Here is a 20,353-nt window from a genome sequence, read left to right on the forward strand (position 1 = left end):
TGAGGGTAATTGCATGGAATATGCCATATAATAAAATGTCAATCTAAAGTTGTGGCAAGTAACATTTTAAAAGGATAGAAACTAAAATTGGGATATTTTATGTTGAATAAATTTAAATTATAACTGGAAACTGTATATTAATATTGAGAAAAGAGATAACACAAGCATTGATTTGGGGCGTGTTTTCTGACCACTGTGGGGAAGCTCACAATAGTTTACAATGTAGCTTGTCTTTGATGTATGTAATAGACCCATCATACTGTTTAAACAGTAAGAATTCCTAAGGCTTCAGGATGTCAGTGGATTTCTTCAACGCTTCTCTGCAACTGTCATTCATTTCTTTCACTTATCTCATTATCTGTGGTTGCCTGGTTCTCCAGCATCACTGTTGCTGATTTTAAGAAACCTTACATCTTCCACAATGTTGATAAGTGGGCTTTGCAAAAGGACTTACTAATAGCGTTGTCCGTATGAATTTGAAATACAATTGTAGTAGAGATATCTAGGTTATCTGAAAATCTAAATGGGAATGAACAATGACTTAAAGGTAGAGAAGAGAAGCTTGCATAAATATGCTGCAGTTTCATTTTACAAATGATGAGTTCTAGTGACTATTTTCTTGTGCTTTGTCCTATAGCTCTGTTTTTTTCCACATATGATGATGTGGCCTCCTCTACCAGGAATGTCAGACTCATTGCTTATTGTTTGAAACTTAGTTTCATATCATTTTCTTATTTTAAATATAACCATATTATACTAACATATTAAATTCCTCTAACTAGAAAACTCTAAACATATTTTGTAATAGAACACAACTGTAATGTAAATCCATTTTTATTTTATTGCTATTTTAATAGTATATAAATTGTAATCTTAAGAGGATCTAGAGCCTGGGTTTCAAATTTATGTTTTATGTTACCTCATATCTTCAACAATTAAACTCACCTATCATGCATATTTTAGTTTAAATGCGAATTTAGCTATGGAATAAAATATGTTTTTTAATTAGTATTTCTAAATACATGGAGATGCTGCTTTAGTCTTAAATGTAAAATTCTCAAGTCAGGTATGAATCCCAGCAAACAGGGAGACAGTGGCGGGCTGATCTCTGTGAGTTCAGGGTAAACCTGGTCCACAACGTGAGTCCAGGACAACCAGGGCTACACAGAGAATCCTTGTCTCAAAACAAAAACAAAAACAAAGAGTTCAATTCTCAAAGGAATTTTCCATGATACACACATTTCCATTGATCAAATCATGCTATTTCTGTATTGTATTTCTTTTGCTTCTGTTATTACAACTTGCAAATGCATTTTTTACACACTGTTTATAATATGTTTCTCTGTTAATATATAAGCAATATAGGTGCAGAGGACATGTGAATCCTATCACCACTACGTTCCCTAGGCATAGAAGAATGCTTTGTATTTAGCAGATAGGTATATGAATGAGTGAGTGGTGAATGACTGCGTGATCCAAAAACTAATCACACTGTAATAGAATGGATTATTTTTCTTGAGACTTACTTTCAAGGTTTCACTTATTTTACCCTGATGTCATAATGGCAACCACCATCTATTCTAATGAAATGTAACTGTTTAGTCCAGTCCCTGATATTAGTTGGAGAAGGTTGGATGGAAGCCCGATGCCAGGGAAAGTCAAGTACAGCAAATCACAAGCTATCCTTGAAATCCCCAACTTCCAACAAGAAGATGAAGGCTTCTATGAGTGCATCGCAGGTAACCTTCGAGGAAGAAACCTTGCAAAGGGTCAACTCATTTTCTATGGTAAGTAAATAGAACTGCAAAATGTGTGTGAGTTTTTACTATGCTCCAGAGAAAATAGAAGAAGTCAATAGCATATGGTGGACATGTACCATGGGAAAAATTGGAAAGACATGTTCCCTGTTTGATGCTTATTTCAATGATTAACAATACAAATATTTGTCTTTAAAATATAGCTTTTGAAGTTGGCATAAAGTGCTAGTCCTACAAGTATTGGGACATGAATGCAAATCTCCATCAACCACATACAATTAATAGACATAGCATTATATTCTTTTTTTTATTAATTTATTCTTGTAACATCTCAATGTTTATCCCAGCATTATATTCTTATATTCCCTGGCTGGGATTGGAGCATCATCTCTCTGAGGTCAGCTTGCCAGTCTAGCTAGCCAGTTGGAGAGCTGCTCCAAGTTCAGAGACATGTGTTGTCTCAAAAAAAAAAAAAAAAAAAAAAAAGTCAATTGATGAAGATACCCCCTCAAGACCTAACTCTGCCCCAGGGTGTGTATATATGCACATATACACACATCAGCACATACTCATGCACACACAGAGAGACATACAGTGGCATCAAATTCATTACCCTCTATGGATGACATTGTTTATTACAGTTGAAAGGAGAATGTCATCAGTTTCATATCAGCAATGTTACAGTTTATCACGTAAGGTATTCTACAATACATTTCCCATAGAATATTCAGTAGTAGCCTGTGGCAATCATGATTAGTATTCTGAACAGGACTTAATAGAAAATAGACTGAATTATGGCTTGCAATATTTTCTTCCTTTTTTTGGTTTTTGGTTTTTGGGTTTTTTTTGTTTTGTTTTGTTTTGTTTTTTTTTAGACAGGGTTTCACCATGTAGCCTTGGCTGTCCTAGACTCACTATGTAGACCAGGCTGGCCTCACATTCATAGTGATCCAGCTGCCTCTGACTCCCAAGTGCTGGGATTAAAAGCATGTGCCATACCCAGCTGTTTTCTTCTATTTTTTTCAGTACTTGTTTGCCCATATGAAGTTAACAGAAAAATCAGTTCCTTGCCTCATAATACACCTTTAGCATAGTTTCTTATCATTAGATACTTTGTCATATAATGAATGCATAATTATCCAAATATGATCTTTATGTCTTTTTTATCTAAACCCAAATAAGAATGTCCTTGAATTCTTCTATTATTATTTTATATGTTCCAGCTCTTTGACCGTGCACCACATTCATGCCTGTTGCTCAGATACCAGTAAAAGGTGACAGAGTCACTGCTTCATACAAGTGCTGCTGAGACTCAAGCATAGGTTCTCTATAAAAGCAGCCCAAGATCTTAAATCTGCCATCTCTCTAGCAACAAAATTCATTTTTAAAAGGCAAAAGCTAGAAAATATATAAAGTAATTACCAATTATTTTGATGATTTTAATTTTATAATTATATATAACTATGTTACTGTTATAATTATGAATTATATAATTATGAATAATCAGATTATAATTTGATTATAAGATAGAGAACACCTAGATACTGTATTTCTAATAGTCAAAATATCTTCTATATATTATGATTCTATCACTAATAAAGTTATTAAAAATAATGTTTGGAGAATTTGAAAAGTTTATTATAGTTGTTTCATAGGTGTAATGGCTGAATATCTTGTGAGGAGAATATATGGAATATATTGTTTTCCATTTCATTTAGAGTTTCCAATATTACCTTGAAATGAAAGTTAAATCTTATAAACAGAATATAATTTCCTTTTTATTATTGTTCTACAATGTTATTGATGCTTGCCAAGAAAGGTAATTTGTTTTTCTGAATAGTATCTACTTATTAAAGGATAGACTTTGTCATTTGATATCTTTGGCAATGTAGTAGTATAGAAACAACTGAGATTTTTACCACACTAAAATATTAAATTTTTTTGGCTATATTTTAATAAAAATATCTCCTGATTTTTATGTAATAAGAAAATATATTGCTAAGTTAAGGACCAGAACAGAATTATCTATAATCTATGTAATTGTCAAGAATTAGGTTACATGGAAATTTAAAAATATCAACTCATATTTTCTAGAATAATTTTATACATATATAATTTTCAGTGATGTTACCTTTTGGAGATTTCAGGCCAGAGTGTAAAAGAATGACCTAACCCTGGACTATTTCTACCCTACCATAGACTTTGAACACAATGGTCAAAATCCATCTCACCAGACAGTTGCTCAATGATGACAAACATTCCTTTCAGAAGGAAGTTAGAAAACTGGTGGATTAGGTAATCACTTCACATAATAGTCACATATTAATGTGCATGTCGTAAAATGAAGATTACCCATTGTACACCAGAGTTGAATAATACTTGAAGAAAATCAAGAAAGACTTTCCATTTTTTTTTATACTGTTGAGGTTAAGTTGCAACTCAGGAATGGTGACATTGTATATCTTTCCATATTTTGTATTTTTACCTCTAAGATTAGGTTTTAATGTGTCAGCATGATTACAGAAAATACAATGTGCGTAAAGGAGTTTGTTTGTGTTCTATATGTAGAAGTAGAAGAAAAGCTTGTATGGTAAACCCAATTTATTAAATTATTTGTTTCCTGTATTTTTATGTGCATGAACATGTAAGAACGCTCTCATTAGAATGATGAGAAGCCAATGAATATGCACATTAAATAAATGAAAATGTCTTAGTGTTGCAATTATTACATTTAGCAACAGACATGTATGTATTTACTATGTATGTATGTATGTATGTATATTGTATCTGAGGCTTGAGGTAAGGCCTAGATTTATGGCATGTACTGCTGCTGTAGTGAACAGATTTCATTTTCCAGAACCTGTATTTGGCATGTCACAGCTGTCAGTCGGCAACTCCAGCCTCATGGGCATCTTGCACCTCTGGATTCTGCAGCACATGCGTATCCACCCACACAGACACACAGATGGACACACGCACAAATGTGTATATGCATATATGTATAAATACATAATATATTTTATATAATTTAAAATGATAGTGATGAATATTTTAAATGCATAACTTAAATTCTATAAGCTATGAAGTATTTTTCTCATGTCAAACATGTATTATAACAATTTTAATAAGTATTTAAAAATTATTAATAGTACACAGAAAAAAGATTCAGTTTTGTCAGAGCACAGGTTCCTATAAAGTTTGCTATGACTTATTTCTGAAGGCTTCAAGAAGCATGTTCTAAAATTGGAAATCGAGCTGATTTCCACAGGATATAATCATAGGCTAAGTCTTACCACCCAGGGATACCATGAGTCCTTCTATTTGGTGACCAGTTCTTACAGAGCCTTAATGGAGGTATGTATCACAGTAGAAAAGCCTGGAAATCAGACACTCAGGTTTTGTGGTACATAATGTTTCAACTCCACATAGCCTCCACTTCTTCCTTTATTTGGTGTCGTAAATGTAGCACAACATGTTGCAGGGAGCAGCTGAAAGAGTCTGTTATCAGGTGTATGTTATTCTGTACCTTGTTTCATAGTCAACACACACACACACACACACACACACACACACACACACACACACACACATCTCTTTTCGACAGCCTATTCAATGCCACTGCATTTACTGACAGGATTGCAGTGATTTATCCTTAGCTAACTGTGGGCAGGAACCACTCTGTCTGACTTGGCTTTCTCTAGGTAGAAAACTCATGAAGATTCATAAGAAGTTTAAGGAAAAAGAGATATCCCTTATTATGGGCTTGGTCAATAAAGTCAACTTCATTGATCTTATTTCTGTTCATCCTGAAGAATCTTTTCTTTAAACTTCTAGTGGTCCTCATCAAAGGATCAGTGCTTTCTTCATAATTTTGCCTCTGGCATCTTAAATTTCCATCTTGAAATGATATCTGATATCTCTGCAAATATCTAGAGGCATCAAACCGTGTTGTGAGCTCATGATGTGGGTACTGGGAACTTAACCAAATTAAAGTCAATAGTGTCAAACATCTAGTTAGCCTTATCCAGAGTTCCAAGGAAGACAGGTACTCTGTCTTCTATAAAGACACAAGGACAGAAAGGACAGAAAATAAAAGGAGAGATGAGATCATCAACTATGCATGTGTTCTAAGTACCTGTAAAAGAAAATATATTTGTGTTAATACATTTAATTATTTTTCCTGAATGACAGTAAGGGTACTAACTACATTACAATTTATTTATGTTTGCTTCTATACAGAACATTTTTAGATCAGAAAATGAATTTGACAAAAATCCATGTACAGGTTTAAAGTTAAGTATTTCACTGTCAAAATCTACATTCTTTCTCAAGAGGCAAATGGATATTAGACTATCTCATAAAGAATGGAGGTTCATGTTAACGTTTGCCAAGATATTGGGCTGGATTATTTCTGATTTAGATACACTTACTTTCTCTTAACTTTAAGCATGTATATTTAAAGAAAATTTACCCTCAACAGGTTTTTATTTCATCTCTACTTCTCAATTGATGTATGTACTGTTATTTAGCATGGTAATATTCTTTAGCTGTCTTCTGCATTTTGACCTTTACTCAGAATTTACAAGTTGTTGCACAGGTGCAGCAAAATGACAGACAGGAACCTTTAGCTTGAGCCAAATATGGGGTGATAATTGTGCTGGTTATCCATACTAGACTCCTGCTGTCCCCTTCCCCCATACATCACATATTTTAAGAAAAGTTCACCTGGGCTGTTAGTATCCTGATCACTAAGAACTTAGAAAGTACTGTATTACCTTGAGGAACCAACAAGATAGTCTTGATCTCTCTCTCTCCTCTCTCCTCCTCCATCTCCTCTCTCTCTCCTCTCGTCCTCCTCCCCTCTCCCTCTCTCTCTCCTCTCTCCTCTCTCTCTCCCCTCTCGCCCCCTCTCTCCCTCCCTCCCTCCCTCCATCCTCCCTCCACCCTCCCTCCCTCCGTCCCTCCCTTCCTCTCACCCTCCCCCCACCTCTCTCTGTCTCTCTCCCCTCTCTCTCCCTCCCTCCCTCCATCCCTTCCTCCCTCCCTCCCTCCCTCCCACCCTCCCCCCACCTCTCTCTCTCTCTCTCTTTAAACAGCCCCTCCAGAATGGAAACAGAAAATCCAAAATACATACCTTTCTATCTATGACAGCTTGTATTGGGAATGCAAAGCTAGTGGAAAGCCAAATCCTTGGTACACGTGGCTAAAGAATGGTGAACGCCTCAACTCAGAGGTAAGAAACTAGCTGTTAAAAATCCCCTTGTCTCTCAAGTACAGTTTGTTAATAAAAGTTGTTCTCAATAATAGATTATGTCTACCTAATTTTTTTGTGTGGTTTATGAAAGGAATTTATATTTTTGTAATTCCTTTTTTGAAATATTTTAATAATTTATTAATATTACATGTCAATTGTTATCCCATCCCTTGTACCTTCCCATTCCTCCCTCTCACCCATTTTCCCCTTACTCCCCTCCCCTATGACTGTGAATGAGGGGGGACCTCTTCTGCCTGTATATGCTCATAGGTCTCAAGTCTCTTCTTAAAGAAACTCATAGTGTAAATGTAGTACAGTTTCTTTATCCAGTCTTCAACTGAGGGACATTTTGGCTGTTTGCAGGTTCTGGCTATTATGGATAAGGCTGCTATGAATATGGTTGAGCATATTTCCTTGTTGTGTGGTGGAGCATATTCCAGGTATACACCAAGGAGTGGTATATACCACTCCTTGTTCTTGAGGAATACTATTCAGCTACTAAAAACAAGGAAATCCCAAAATTTGTGGACAAATGGATAAGACTAGAAATGATCATGAGTGAGTTAACCCAGAAACAGAAAGACTCACATGGTATACACTCACTTATAATTGGGCACTAGCCCAAAAGGCAAGTCCCACAAAAGTCTTCACTTTCCAGGAGATTGGGATAGATGTGAGGACATCCTACTGATTCTCTAGGTAAGAGAAATATAGGAAATGGGGAAACAGAAGGACCCAGAGGGTCCTAGAATCCTACAAGAAGAACATTGTGATGGGTGCACTGGGGCCCAAGGAGGTCAGATCAAACTATTGCACTAACCAAGGACAATGCAATAGTAAACATCAAACCCCTACTCTGTTTTACCTAATGGATAGGACATTCTCCACAGTTATGTGGAGAGTAGGAACTGACTCTGACATGAACTCTGGTGCTCCATATTTGACCACCTCCCCTTGGTGGGGAGGCCTGGCGGCACTCAAAAAAGAATAAGCAGGATACCAAGATGAGACTTGATAGCCTATGACCATATAGTGGGGGAGGGGATCCCCTTCAGTCATAGACCTAAGGGATGGGAATAGGGTGAAAGCGGGAGGGAGGGAGGAATGGGAGAAAACAAGCGATGGGCTAACAATTGAGTTCTAATCTGAATAAATTAATAAAGTTAAAATTAAATTAAAAAAAAAAAGAAACTTAAAGGTGTTGGCGTTCCTACTCAGATGGAAAGATATCTTGGGATTTGGGAGACCAGGAGCTACACATCTCTGAGTGAACAGTGTAACAATGGAAGAGTATCTGGAGACAAGGGACCTGAGGAACTACACATATCTGTGAGAAAGCCTCTTTAGCAGAGGCATTGCAGCCCTGAGGGAGGATACCTTTGTCTGTAGCAGCACCCCTTCAGAACTACTCTTCTCAGTTTGCAGTTCCCAGCCGTGTAGCTCAAGAGCCTCAGCCCTCTTCCCATTGCTTCTTGGCTTCTTCCAGTGTGAGGCTCACCAGGCAGCAAATCTCATAAAAGAAATTTATTGGGAGAGATGACTCTAAGGGTGGCTGCCTCTACTCCCAAGAGAAGACAGCAGGGAATTGAACAGGCAGCAGGACTCATGTAGAATTTCTTAGAGGGCAAAGCTTTCCAGGGCAGAGATTTCCATGGTGAGACTTGGTGTGCTTTCAAGTCCTGAGCTTGGGGGAGCTCAGGGATTGGTGGGTTTTCCTGTTCAGGGATTGGTGGGATTTGTCTTGTAGGGTGGATTCTGGCCACTCTCCTGCCTCCAAGCTGCTTAGAAAATGACCCTTAGGGACCTTAGGTAAGTGTAAGGGCGAAACATGCCTGCTGGAGTTAATTAGGCCAAGTCTTGCCACTTTCCTGCAAAGTATACAAAGTTTACAAAGGACGTCCATGTGATGAATCCACCAACAATCCTATACTGTCATTAGCAAGTGTTCCTATGTCACTAACTGAATTCTGCGTGATAGAAAGAAAGAAAAGAAGAAGGAAGGAAGGAATAGAACACGAAGTTGGGAAGGGATGCTTGGAATGGATATAAAGGGAGTTGGAGTGGGGAACTGGGGGTGGATCTAATCAAGAGCCATTGCAGAAAGTCTGAAATCCTCTAGGAATAAATAAAAATATACTAAACAGTAATATATTAAAAGGGTTGCTTCATCATCAAAGCTAATATTTGATGAGCTCTCCTGTGAGCCAGATCTCATATTCTGATTCTTTCTGTACATTGCTCTGTCCTCAAGATAATGTAGGAGAGATGGAGATATAATTATCACTTCAGTGAGATGAAGGAATGTGCTTCTGAGAGGCAGAAGTACTTGTCCAACATAATGCAGCAGCTACTAAGTTAAAATTAGCTTTCAGAACAGTACCTGTGGGTAGGACCCAGATGAGGTGCACTTATAGAAGTGAAAACAATTTCCAAGGTTATAAAACAGTGAATAAAAGATGCAGTCTACTAAACTTTGTCTAATAGGAGAACTCAGAATCTGAGCTGATACCCACTCTCCTGCTTCTAGGAAATATGATAACTGTCCCTGGTCCCATTAGAAAAGATCTGAGACTTTGTGCACATTTTCAATGTGAACATATTCTCCTTAAGTGTCTATCCCAGGAGAAAAATTTTCCCTATCACATTTTCTAGATAATTGTATTAATGATGCATTTTATTTTGCGCATGTAGCCATAGCCAGAGTCATTAAAAAACAAAACTAAACTAAACAGAAAAAACAATCTGTTCTTTGGAAGCTAAAGACAACAGTTTTCTTTGTGTTTGGTATTGTGAAGCTTCACCTCAGGATGCCTTTGGAATAGATTCTCTTTTTCTTTGTTTTGTTTAACCCATATATACCTTAGAGAATAGTAGTGGATGCATTGAAATGTTTAGTTTAGGTTAGATTCATATTATTAACTTCTTACTGTGTGCACTCCCAATTATACTTTGACACCCTAAATGGCTCCTTGGGGCAGATGTTAGCTGCTGAGGTAGAGGAAGTGACAGAAAGGAAGGCTGTGGCTTCTCTACCATAGAGTTCCAGCAAGACATTGTAAAGTCTTCACATTCCCGAATGGTGGAAGCTGCTAAACGATTTTTATATCATAGAATGGACAATTGCATATCCTAGACAGAGAAGGCCAGTTTTTACCAAAATAATTTAACTTGCATTATCCCCGCCAAAAATTCTCTCACAGAGAATTATACCAAACACATTTTTTATTTTTTAGATTTTAGAAAAACCACCCAGGATCTTGAAGTAAAAACTGAAGAAATTTTAGTTCTCAGTGATAGGCACAAATGTTGTTCACTGACATATTTTACAAAGGAATGCTTACATTAACAATGAAATACTTTTTCTATGTTTATTCCTTTATTAGGACCGAATTCAGATTGAAAATGGAACTCTTATCATCACCACACTGAATGTGTCAGACTCTGGGATCTACCAATGTGCTGCAGAAAACAAGTATCAGACAATTTATGCAAATGCAGAATTAAGAGTTTTAGGTGAGTCATTCTTTTTTAATCAAAGATTTGAAAAACCACTTTCATAAGCTGTGATATATACATCATCTGAACCTGTTTTATTCCTATAAACTAGAAATCACTTTCCTTAGAAACAATAAGATATTTCTCATTCAGTTTTTTCATTTTTATTAAACATTTTTTTATATTTTACATATACATTAATATTATTAGACATATATACAATAAACTACCTATAGCAAGAAGAACCATGACACATCAGCAATTATATAAATGTTAATTCTTAGTGTTTTGGCTATTTGTATTTGACAGCCTTGAGGAAAACATCTTTTCTATTTTGGCACATCTGAAATTCTGAATGTAAATCAATAACTATCACATTATCATTATCAACTTAAAATATCTATCTAAACCTAAAAATATCTTAAACCCTAAACAACTAAGCTTAGTTGTAAAACTAAACTATCTGGTCTTCAACCCTTCAGAGACTTGAGAAGGAATAAAATTGATTACCTGAGTATCTTCAATAGTTCCTGCCATACAAATATGTCTGCCAGATATATTGGGCCAGAAGGCTGAAGATGGTGTTCCAATGTTATAGAGAGTTGTGGGTGACTATTCAGGTAGCAAACTGTCTCTGTCATCTTCTCATTCAGTTTTTTTACAATATAAAATCTTTAATTATTATTCTGTTTTGGAAATGCATTAAGATCCCCTAATTAGATTTGGCCAATTCAGAAGAGATTCAACCATCTAGCTATATTCTAGCAGGTGGTCTTGAGTACAAAACAGAGGAACCCAATAGGAATCTTTTCAGCTAAAAATATAAGCATGAGAAATAATTTCAACCTCATAGATACAAGAAAGGCAATGAAAGTTTATAGAAACTTAAGATATTGTACCCTACTTTATCTCCTCTAAGATGTGCACTGGCTGTCAAGTAGAACATTGTAGCTGAACAGTAATACTGAAAACCTTTTCAGGCAGATATGTAGATATGTGGTTTCAAAATGGCCCCTTGGACTTGCAGACATCAAGTTCATATTCAGTGCAGAAGTAAAGTGAGATGATAAATCCTACCATATCTGTCTTTGTGTTTAAAATATTATCATTCTTTATGTTTCAATAGGAAATGTCCTTCATTTACTTAACTGGAAGTCTTCCCACATTGCCAGAAAAATATTGAGGAAAGCTTGGAACAAGGATAACAGTTCCTTACAGTAGAATCTACTAAGTTTGGAATGGTGTGTGATTGGCATTTTATGAAGTTCAAACAATGGTTTATGCTTCAACAAACATGTCTGGGGCATTTTTACCTATGAATTGATTAGTGATAGGAAGTGATTAGTGAATGGAAGAAATAAGGGGAAATAAGGTTAAGAGAACAAATATTATAGTCTTTCACCTGTCAGGCATCTACTAAGTTATTCATCCTTCAACCATTGCTACCATTCCACTGATCATTTATTATAGACCAGGTTCCAAGAATAAAATACCCAAATGAGAGTGCTCTTTACCTTTGCTGACCTCCTACTTTAACTGAGAAAATAGACAAATTTTAAAAGGTGGCTCTTCGTATGGTCAAGAACTGAACTGTTGATATCCAAACACAAGGCAAGCCAAATCGAACCTTAATTGAGGACATTCTTCTCAATCTGGGATCACAAAAGAAAGCTGCAGGGGTCAATATGAGGCAGAGAAGCAATTCCTGAAAAAGCCAAGAAGCCAGACAGCCTGACATACATGAAAATTTAAGTTCACCTGAACTTTAGGAATTGAGATTAGATACAGAGATCCAACTCTCAGGAACATGGTAGGCTTAAATGTTTCACAGACCTTCTGTTTGTTCTTGCTTCAGTATTATTTATCCAACTTGGTAGGAACAGGACTGACACTGACAAATACAAAGTTTTAAAATTTCTCTTATGAGATCCACTTCCATGGAAGACAGCTTATATTTTCATCCCTTAAATTTTCCAGAAGAAACTGGGCATCATGATAAAGTCCTGATTTCATTCACTGATGTAAATCACATATATATGTATGTTTTTATCAATGAATACACACACATATGTGTGTGTGTTGTACCTAAACTGGACTTAAATCAGCTTAAACACATTACAACTAAATTTGAATACAAATGTTAAGTTTTATACTATATGTTGGTCCTAAGTAACTGAATATTAACTGAGTGATTTAACTATTCCATTTTTAATTTTTTTTAATGTTTTTAGCTTCAGCTCCAGATTTCTCAAAAAAACCCATTAAAAAAATTTCAGTTGTTCAAGTTGGCGGTGACATTTCTATCGAATGCAAACCAAATGCCTTCCCAAAAGCATCTATTTCCTGGAAAAGAGGAACAGAGAGCCTTAGGCAAAGTAAAAGGTAAAACATCCTTATTTTATGAATAGATTTTTTTATTTTATAATGTTCTTTCTCCCAAATCCAGTTTCTATCCTCTGCGATAAACTTTCAGTGGAGTACCCCGAGATGCCAATGGTTTTCGCATCATGTACAAACATAAGTAGCTATAAAGCTAAATCCTGTTTGTGTAATTTGGCTGCAATATTTTCATTGCACACACTTATAATAGAGGTTTATTTTTAAAATCCTTTAAGACCTTTTTCTATATTCAGTTTGAAGACTTTTTCCTGACCCAGCATGCTGAGAAATCAGTGAGAACATTACACAAAGGCAAGAGACACTCATGTGCACTCACCTGGTACTGTGGTTTTTAAATAGTCACACAGGTGTTCACCCCACGACAAAATGAATTCACCACATGAAGAAAAAATGTGGAAGAGTTCCTGTAGAGAAGTAAGAGAGGTTTCCTTCCAGAAAGAATGCAGTTAGAAATCTAAAGTCAGCACATGAACGTTTTCTAGGACAGTGCAGCAGAATAGAATATTTATTTTTGTCAATATGTAATACTTGTCGTGGCATTGTTGTATATGTCCTCTTGTATCATAAGAACAGCTCTATGTGAATGACCCCCGTACATGACTGAACATCTTCATTGTGCATATATGGCTTCATTGTGCAGATTTCGTGTCATAGGTAGCAGTGACCCTCACTAGCAAGACAAGTCATATGAAAGAAAGAAGTAAAGTGCAGGGAAAATGACTGAAACATGAACAAGCGGATGCATGGCTGACAAACAATACACGCCTTGTTTGGGCAGGGGCTACTCAGGAGGTCGCTGTAAGAATCAGAGCCTGCTGTCTGCTTATAAACTCAGGGAGTTATAGGGCAGAAAGGGTGAGTGAAATAACCGTTTCCTTTGTTGTCCACAGTTGGCCCCTGCTAGAGGTAAGCCTGGGGGCCCAGTTAAAGAATGCTGGGTAATGGGTAAACATCTTTGCAGAATGGCCTTTACTTGGGGTCCACAGGGCAGGGAAGGCAAAATTCAGGGGAAGGACATTAGTACAGAAGGAAGATTACTACAGTTAAGGGAATTGTCACAGCTTATCTAAAATGGAGGAGCTTTTCCCCAGTGGGTTGGCCCTGCCTAACAGACAATTGGTAGTTTTATAGAAAAGGACCACACAGAGAGGTGTATGAGCTGTCACTTCACATGAACAGTTACAGCTTCATTTCATGCATACGTGTACTGGCAAAGAAACTCTGAAGCCAGTGAATCCAAACTGAGGACGTTGATTTGCTGTTAGCAGTCCTGATATTGCCTTTGTAGCCAAGGAAAAGAGAATCACAGATGCAACAAAAAAGGACAGATTTGCATTTTTTCTGTCTGTGTCTCATGGTTCTATCTGCTGTCTATAGATCTCTCCAAATGCCTGATAATGTGTTTATAAAGAAGTGTTCTAGTGTCTTATTCCATTCCTTAGTCTTGCTCTTTATAAAACGCTTTTATATTTCTGTCTTAAAGTCTTTCTAGAATAGAAATACCCTGAGATTTTGAGTAGATGAGTCAGAACAGATGAAGGTGTCAGGTATTAGAGTCTTAGAGAGTGGATTTACTAAGGGAAGTGCCTCAAGGCAAAGGGATAGGTGCCTCAGAACTAGGGGACATAAAGATGAAGGGAACCTGCTGCCAGAACCCAGCCGGGCCCCTTCTGGGAGACTGCTGGAGGTGCTCCTTGCAGAACACCATACAATTGCCTCCCAAATGTTTTCTTTCATGCCTACAATGTAATCACACTTTAAACACATGATGTACAAGAACACTCTAGACATCACACACAACTCTACTTCTGTGGATCTGGATAAAATGATTGGCTCTGTTGTGATAGATAATGTGGTTTAAAGTGTGAACACTTAGAGGCAAGAAAAGATGCCGGTGACCTTCCATGACCTTAAAATGCCAAAACACAAGAACATGAGGAGACAGCTCATTTGAAAAACTGAGGAAAACTAGAGGTAGTGATGAGAGAAATACGGAGGGCATAAGGAAAACTACATTTTCAAATATTTTTGTTTTTGTGTTTCTTTCATTTGCCCCAGATAGGATCCATCTCAGTTTTGGAATGGTTACTATTGATCATATTAGATTCAAGCTCACCTTATTGTGGTGAACACCATGGTCCCTGTGGCCTCTTAAACTACAAAGAGCCTCCCTGGTACCATCTGCTGGCTTGGAGATCTCATTATACATTTTTAACAATAAAAAGCAAACAAATTAAGTTCTGAATGTGTATTCCAAAAAACTTGAAGAAATAATTGAGTCCCAACAGGATACAATAATTACAGGCATCTGTATCTACCTGGTATGGTGGGTACTGAGAAGTCATTTGTAAAGGTCATGAATCTGGCTCCAAAAGGCATTAGATCACTAGGCTTTCCACCCTCTCCTCTCACCTACTGCCTCTGACCCCAATGGTTTCATTAATAGTGTGACCTCAAGCTGCTTATTGGAAAACACAACGTATTATTGCCCTTTGTATTGGTGTAATGGAGTTTATGTGGTCTTGCCATAGGTACTTCCAGACAAGTTGAAGGTTAAAACAAACAAACAAAACAGTATTATAGAAAGAGCAAAAGAAAAGGAAAATGTAGGAATGAGATGGAAAAGAAAGGGAAGGGTGATGGAAAAATTAATTTGAAAAGAGAGGGTCTACTAGGATTACTGTTGTCTATTATGTCAAAGAAGTTGAGTTGACAACTCTGCAGTATTTTGCTTTGAGTATATTTTTGAGACATTTCTCTACCATAGACTTCCTCATGTAAAATTACTTTAAAAGATAGCCTTAAAAATAGATTCCAATGCTGTCTTTAACCCATCAGGTATAAGGTAGATTCTTTCATTTATACTAGTAGTAACACCATGAGATGGGAACTGAATACTTTTCCATAATCAGAACTCACCCATAAAAACCATTATTGTTGGACACAGGACAAATCCTAGCAAAGTAATAGTATTTAACTTGTAAATGGCTCTCAAAAATGGAAGAAAATTTCATGAAAACAAATTTTTTATTTAAGTATTTTATTCATATTTCATCCAGATTGTTATCCCCTCACTTCTATCTTCCCATTCCCCCCTCCCTCCCTCTTTCAACCTATTCCCTTCCCCTAGGTCTGTGACATAAGGAGACCTCCTCTCCTACCATATGATCACAGCCTATGAGGTCTCATCCTTGTAGCCTGCTTACTTTACCTCTGTGTGCCACCAGGTCCCTCCATCAAGGGAAAGGGTCAAATAGGGAGCACCAGAGTTCATGTCAGAGTCAGTACCTGCTCTCCAAACAACTGTGGAGAATGTTCTGTCCATTGGCTAGATCTAAATAGGGGTTCAATGTTTACTGCATGCATTTTCCTTGGTTGGCACAATAGTTTGAGCAGAAACCCCTTGGTCCAGGTCTACCAGCCTAATGGCCTTCTTGTAAGTTTCTAGGACCCTCTGGAAAGTGCTAGGCATTGACAGTAATTACTACATCTGGAACATAAAAATTAAAAATTAAGATTATTGAATTTAATATGTCCTTGTGTACATGAGAGAGAGAGAGAGAGAGAGAGAGAGAGAGAGAGAGCATTTTCAAGGCAATCAGATACCTTTTCTTAGAGCCAGTAACAGAATATTAGACATAAAGGATGGTCACATATTAATTTTAAATTATATTTTAAAAACCAAGGTTAATTGCATAGGTAGACACAATGCTGAATAGTCTCATTTAAAGGAGAAAAAAGATTATCTAGCCCATTTTCCAATTTGTATAAGGCTACATCTTGAACTTCAACAAGTAACATGGAGCCCTCTTACATGTTCTTAATATCACACTAAGTAGATCATTTCATTTTATATGTATATATATATATATATATATATATATATATATATATATATATCTTTAGACTTCCCATAGGCATAAAAAATGAAAAACAGCAAGGCATGGTGGTGCATACCTTCAATCCCAGAATTGGGAGGCAGAAGCTGGCAGATCTCTGTGAGTCCGAAGTCAACCTGGTTTACAAAGAATCCAGGACAGCCAGAGTGCAGTGTAACAGAGAAACCCTATCTCAAAAAAAAAAAAAAAAAAAGAAAAAAAAAAGAAAAAGAAAAGAAGAGAAAGAAAGAAAGAAAGAAAGAAAAAAGAAAAAGAAAAACAAAGAAAAAGAAATATAAAATTTGAAATTTTTAGTGATCCTAAGTAGAAACTTTTCTGTTCTTGACCTTGGGAGTGTCTATATGAAACACAGACTTTTTTAGTTTCTGGTATTAAAACTTCTATATGGCACTGTCTTGTTTGAAATTTCATTCTTACTAACTTCTACTGCCAATAAAGTGTAACTACCTGAATGTGGTTGAGAGAGATTTAAAGAAACCCATTCAAAGTAATCAAACTCTATTGCCTAGTTTCAAAAAGTGGTGGCAATATATGTGTTTGGACAATTTCTTTCCTCACTCATGAATCAAGGGTTTCCATCACAGACCCTTTAGGTGATGAAGCCTCACACTTGCAGCCAAGTTTCCTCCTTTTGTATCCAGACAGTTTTGACTCTGGTGATAAAGAAGAATCTCTGAACCATCCCTTGCTTGAAGTAATGTTGACAGCTCTGTAAGCTATTGATCCATTAACTCAGGTCAAACAGCAGTTATTAATATGGCTAACATATCCCTTCTTAGCTATGCGCCGTCATCACAGTCTTGGCTACTTTTAGACTTCTGTCTCAATGGTAGGAGTCCATGAACATGAAAATTCCAAAGGCAGAGAATTTCCCTCCCCATGAACATGGCTTATCATCATTAAAGGGTCCCAAAGTGGCTTGATTTTCTGTGGGTATTGAATGCTTGGCTGTAGCCCATCTGTCTTGTTCTCTTGGTGCTACCACAGAATTAGGATATACCACAGAATATACAGGTTGGACACAAGACAAAGTGTGCAATGCAAAGAGCTCAGCATTGAAGTTAGAAAGCACCAGTTCTGATCACTCTCCTTAAGGCGGATAAGAACCTGAAAAAACAAACAAAAAGCAGGCTACTGTTACTTTTTTAAATTCACTCTATTAATTAAATATTGATTATTACATCCACATAATGGCTGCCTGTATGGAGATTATATGGTCACTATCAACACAAATGAGTGCCTGGCTAGTTAAAATAGTAAGTTTTTAAGTGTAGTAATGATTTACTCAGGTGTGTAAGTGACTAAGCTAAACAGGGTTGTTTCTGTGAATTATGAAACAGCTCTGCTGGTGTGTTTGGAAGGTTTGAAGTTATATAAGAATCTGCAACTAGTGGAAAATCCTTGAAGGACTTTAAACCATAATTCTTTCCCTCATCATGACAATGTGAACACTCAACCACAAAGCAGATCATAACACACTCAGCACATATTTTTATCTCCTGTAATCAGTAATAATTAAAGTTTGCTTTATTTTTTTAGAGATTATACATTATATAAGCTACTTTTCTTTTACAGGGACAAAACACCATGGCCAAAAGTAAGCTCAGAAATAGGGTATTTGGGCTTACAGTTCCAGAGGAAGAGTCCATAATGATGGGCAAAGCATGACACCAGGGGAAGGGGCAGAAAGCTGAGAGAGCACGTCTTCAACCATAGCCAGGAAGTAGAGATGGGGACCGGAAATCAGGACAGGTTGTACCCTTTAAGGCTGCCCACACTCACATACTTCCTGTAGCAGGCTTTTACCCCCTAAAGTTCAATTACCTATTTCCAAACAAAACCCCCAGCAGAAGACCAAGTGTTTAAAAAGCAGAACCTATGGGGTACATTTCTCATCCACCCTAACTACCACATGCAGGTTAACTGAAACTTTTGAAGATTAATAAAACCACAGTGTACTCATTTGTTAGTTCTTTCATGGATTTTACAAATGTTCACTCAACACCTATTATATTCCACTTAGTACACTGTATTCTGGTGCTAAACTGTTAAACTAGGTAGCTGCAGGTATATACCATTCCCTTCATCCTTTTTCAAAAAAAATTAGTTTGCCTCAGTTTTACTTCTCATTTAGATGATAGGCTTTTAGCAAATCCTTTACTTTTCTCTGGTTCTCATTTCAACCATTGTCGAGAAAATACTGTTTGTCTCTGACAGACGGGAGTCTGAGATCTAAGTGGCACAGCCTATGTAGAAGGACAGGAAGTCTCCGTGTGTTCGAAGACCTCTATTTGCTTTTCCAGCATTCATTCGACCTGTGTGCTGTTCCCTCTATACCTACTTACAGTTATCAGACAGAAGAGCAACCAAAACTTAGCCTTGGGAGGTCAAGGTGAATGCTGAGGAAGCTCATGTCTTCAAGGCATTCTCTGGCCACTGAGGAGTTTAATCCTACATCTGCTGAATTTGATTAATCACCTCGTTTCCTTGTAGATACACTTAGCCAGTGACCTGACAGAAATCAAAAGCCCTAAATCCATCTCCTTATACCCAAAAAGTTCTGGCTACCTTTTCTGGGATCATGTCCTGAATTTAATAAGAAATATTAACATGCCAAACAGACAGCTCAACAGTGTGCTCTGACAGGCAACATTAAACACTGTGCATGAATTATCCAACCCTTTTGGGATAGTGGACATAGGAGCTCCAGCCCACAAAAGCAAATGGAAACAAAACATTAATTTTGTTCTATTATTTGAAGAATCACAATGGAATTCATAAGTAATTCAGTGAATTTCTACCTCATTTCCAAAATCATAAAAATAAAATAAAACACAGCTACAACCAGGGAAGTATTCAATGATTATAGAAATATTCATTTAAGGCAACTCTTGTTTGCTAAGCAAAGTATCGTGTTTCTTGCATAACTCCAAACAAACACATTTTTCCACATATAGTATTATGTGGCTGAGGATCAGTGTTTTAACAGAGTACACATTACACTGAGTCACTTTCCCCCAGGTAATCTCTAATATTCCTTACAAAGAAACAAAAGCATTCCCAGTCGAGTGCCCTAGAAAGAACCATTTCTATGCCATGGTGGTGGTGGTTGGTCTCAGAATGAAATCATTTCTCACTGGCTTGAAGCAAGAAAACATCTTTCCCTTGTGAGATAATTTCTATTACCTTCACTATTTATTTAAATTCTGTTTATGGACAGACCTCTTTGGATCACCAATTCTTTATGCATCACCCAACTTGCAGTACCGCCTTTATTTCCTGCACATGTTTGGATGCCTGAGAAATGGAAGTCACTGTAGGAACAAGTAAGCCCACCAAGTTTTGTGGAATCACTCAGCTACTGAAAGTGCTATTCAATATATTTGTCTTCAAGCACCACATCTGAAGTGGATCTACTCTACCTCCATATTCTTGCCACTTACAGCGCCAAGTCTTCCCATCTGGAAGAGCACTGAATTGTAAGAAAGGATGGATTAAGAGAAGTAATGTGTCAGAGAGAACAAATGAATGAAGAAGTTGCAGAAGTG

At 36.9% G+C, this 20,353-nt stretch overlaps 1 protein-coding gene across 1 annotated transcript in view; it reads left to right on the plus strand.

Annotated features, from left to right (window-relative positions):
- Cntn6 (contactin 6) overlaps window positions 1-20,353 on the plus strand; it is a 338,355-nt gene that overhangs the window by 243,157 nt on the left and 74,845 nt on the right. Inside the window, exons 8-11 of the mRNA XM_051155006.1 lie at window positions 1,603-1,787; window positions 6,854-6,990; window positions 10,395-10,524; window positions 12,738-12,888. Of these exons, the coding sequence (XP_051010963.1) occupies window positions 1,603-1,787; window positions 6,854-6,990; window positions 10,395-10,524; window positions 12,738-12,888 (603 nt within the window). The remainder of the gene's footprint in view (window positions 1-1,602; window positions 1,788-6,853; window positions 6,991-10,394; window positions 10,525-12,737; window positions 12,889-20,353) is intronic.

Source organism: Acomys russatus, chromosome 13, assembly GCF_903995435.1.
Source record: "Acomys russatus chromosome 13, mAcoRus1.1, whole genome shotgun sequence".
Taxonomy (NCBI): Eukaryota; Metazoa; Chordata; class Mammalia; order Rodentia; family Muridae; genus Acomys; species Acomys russatus.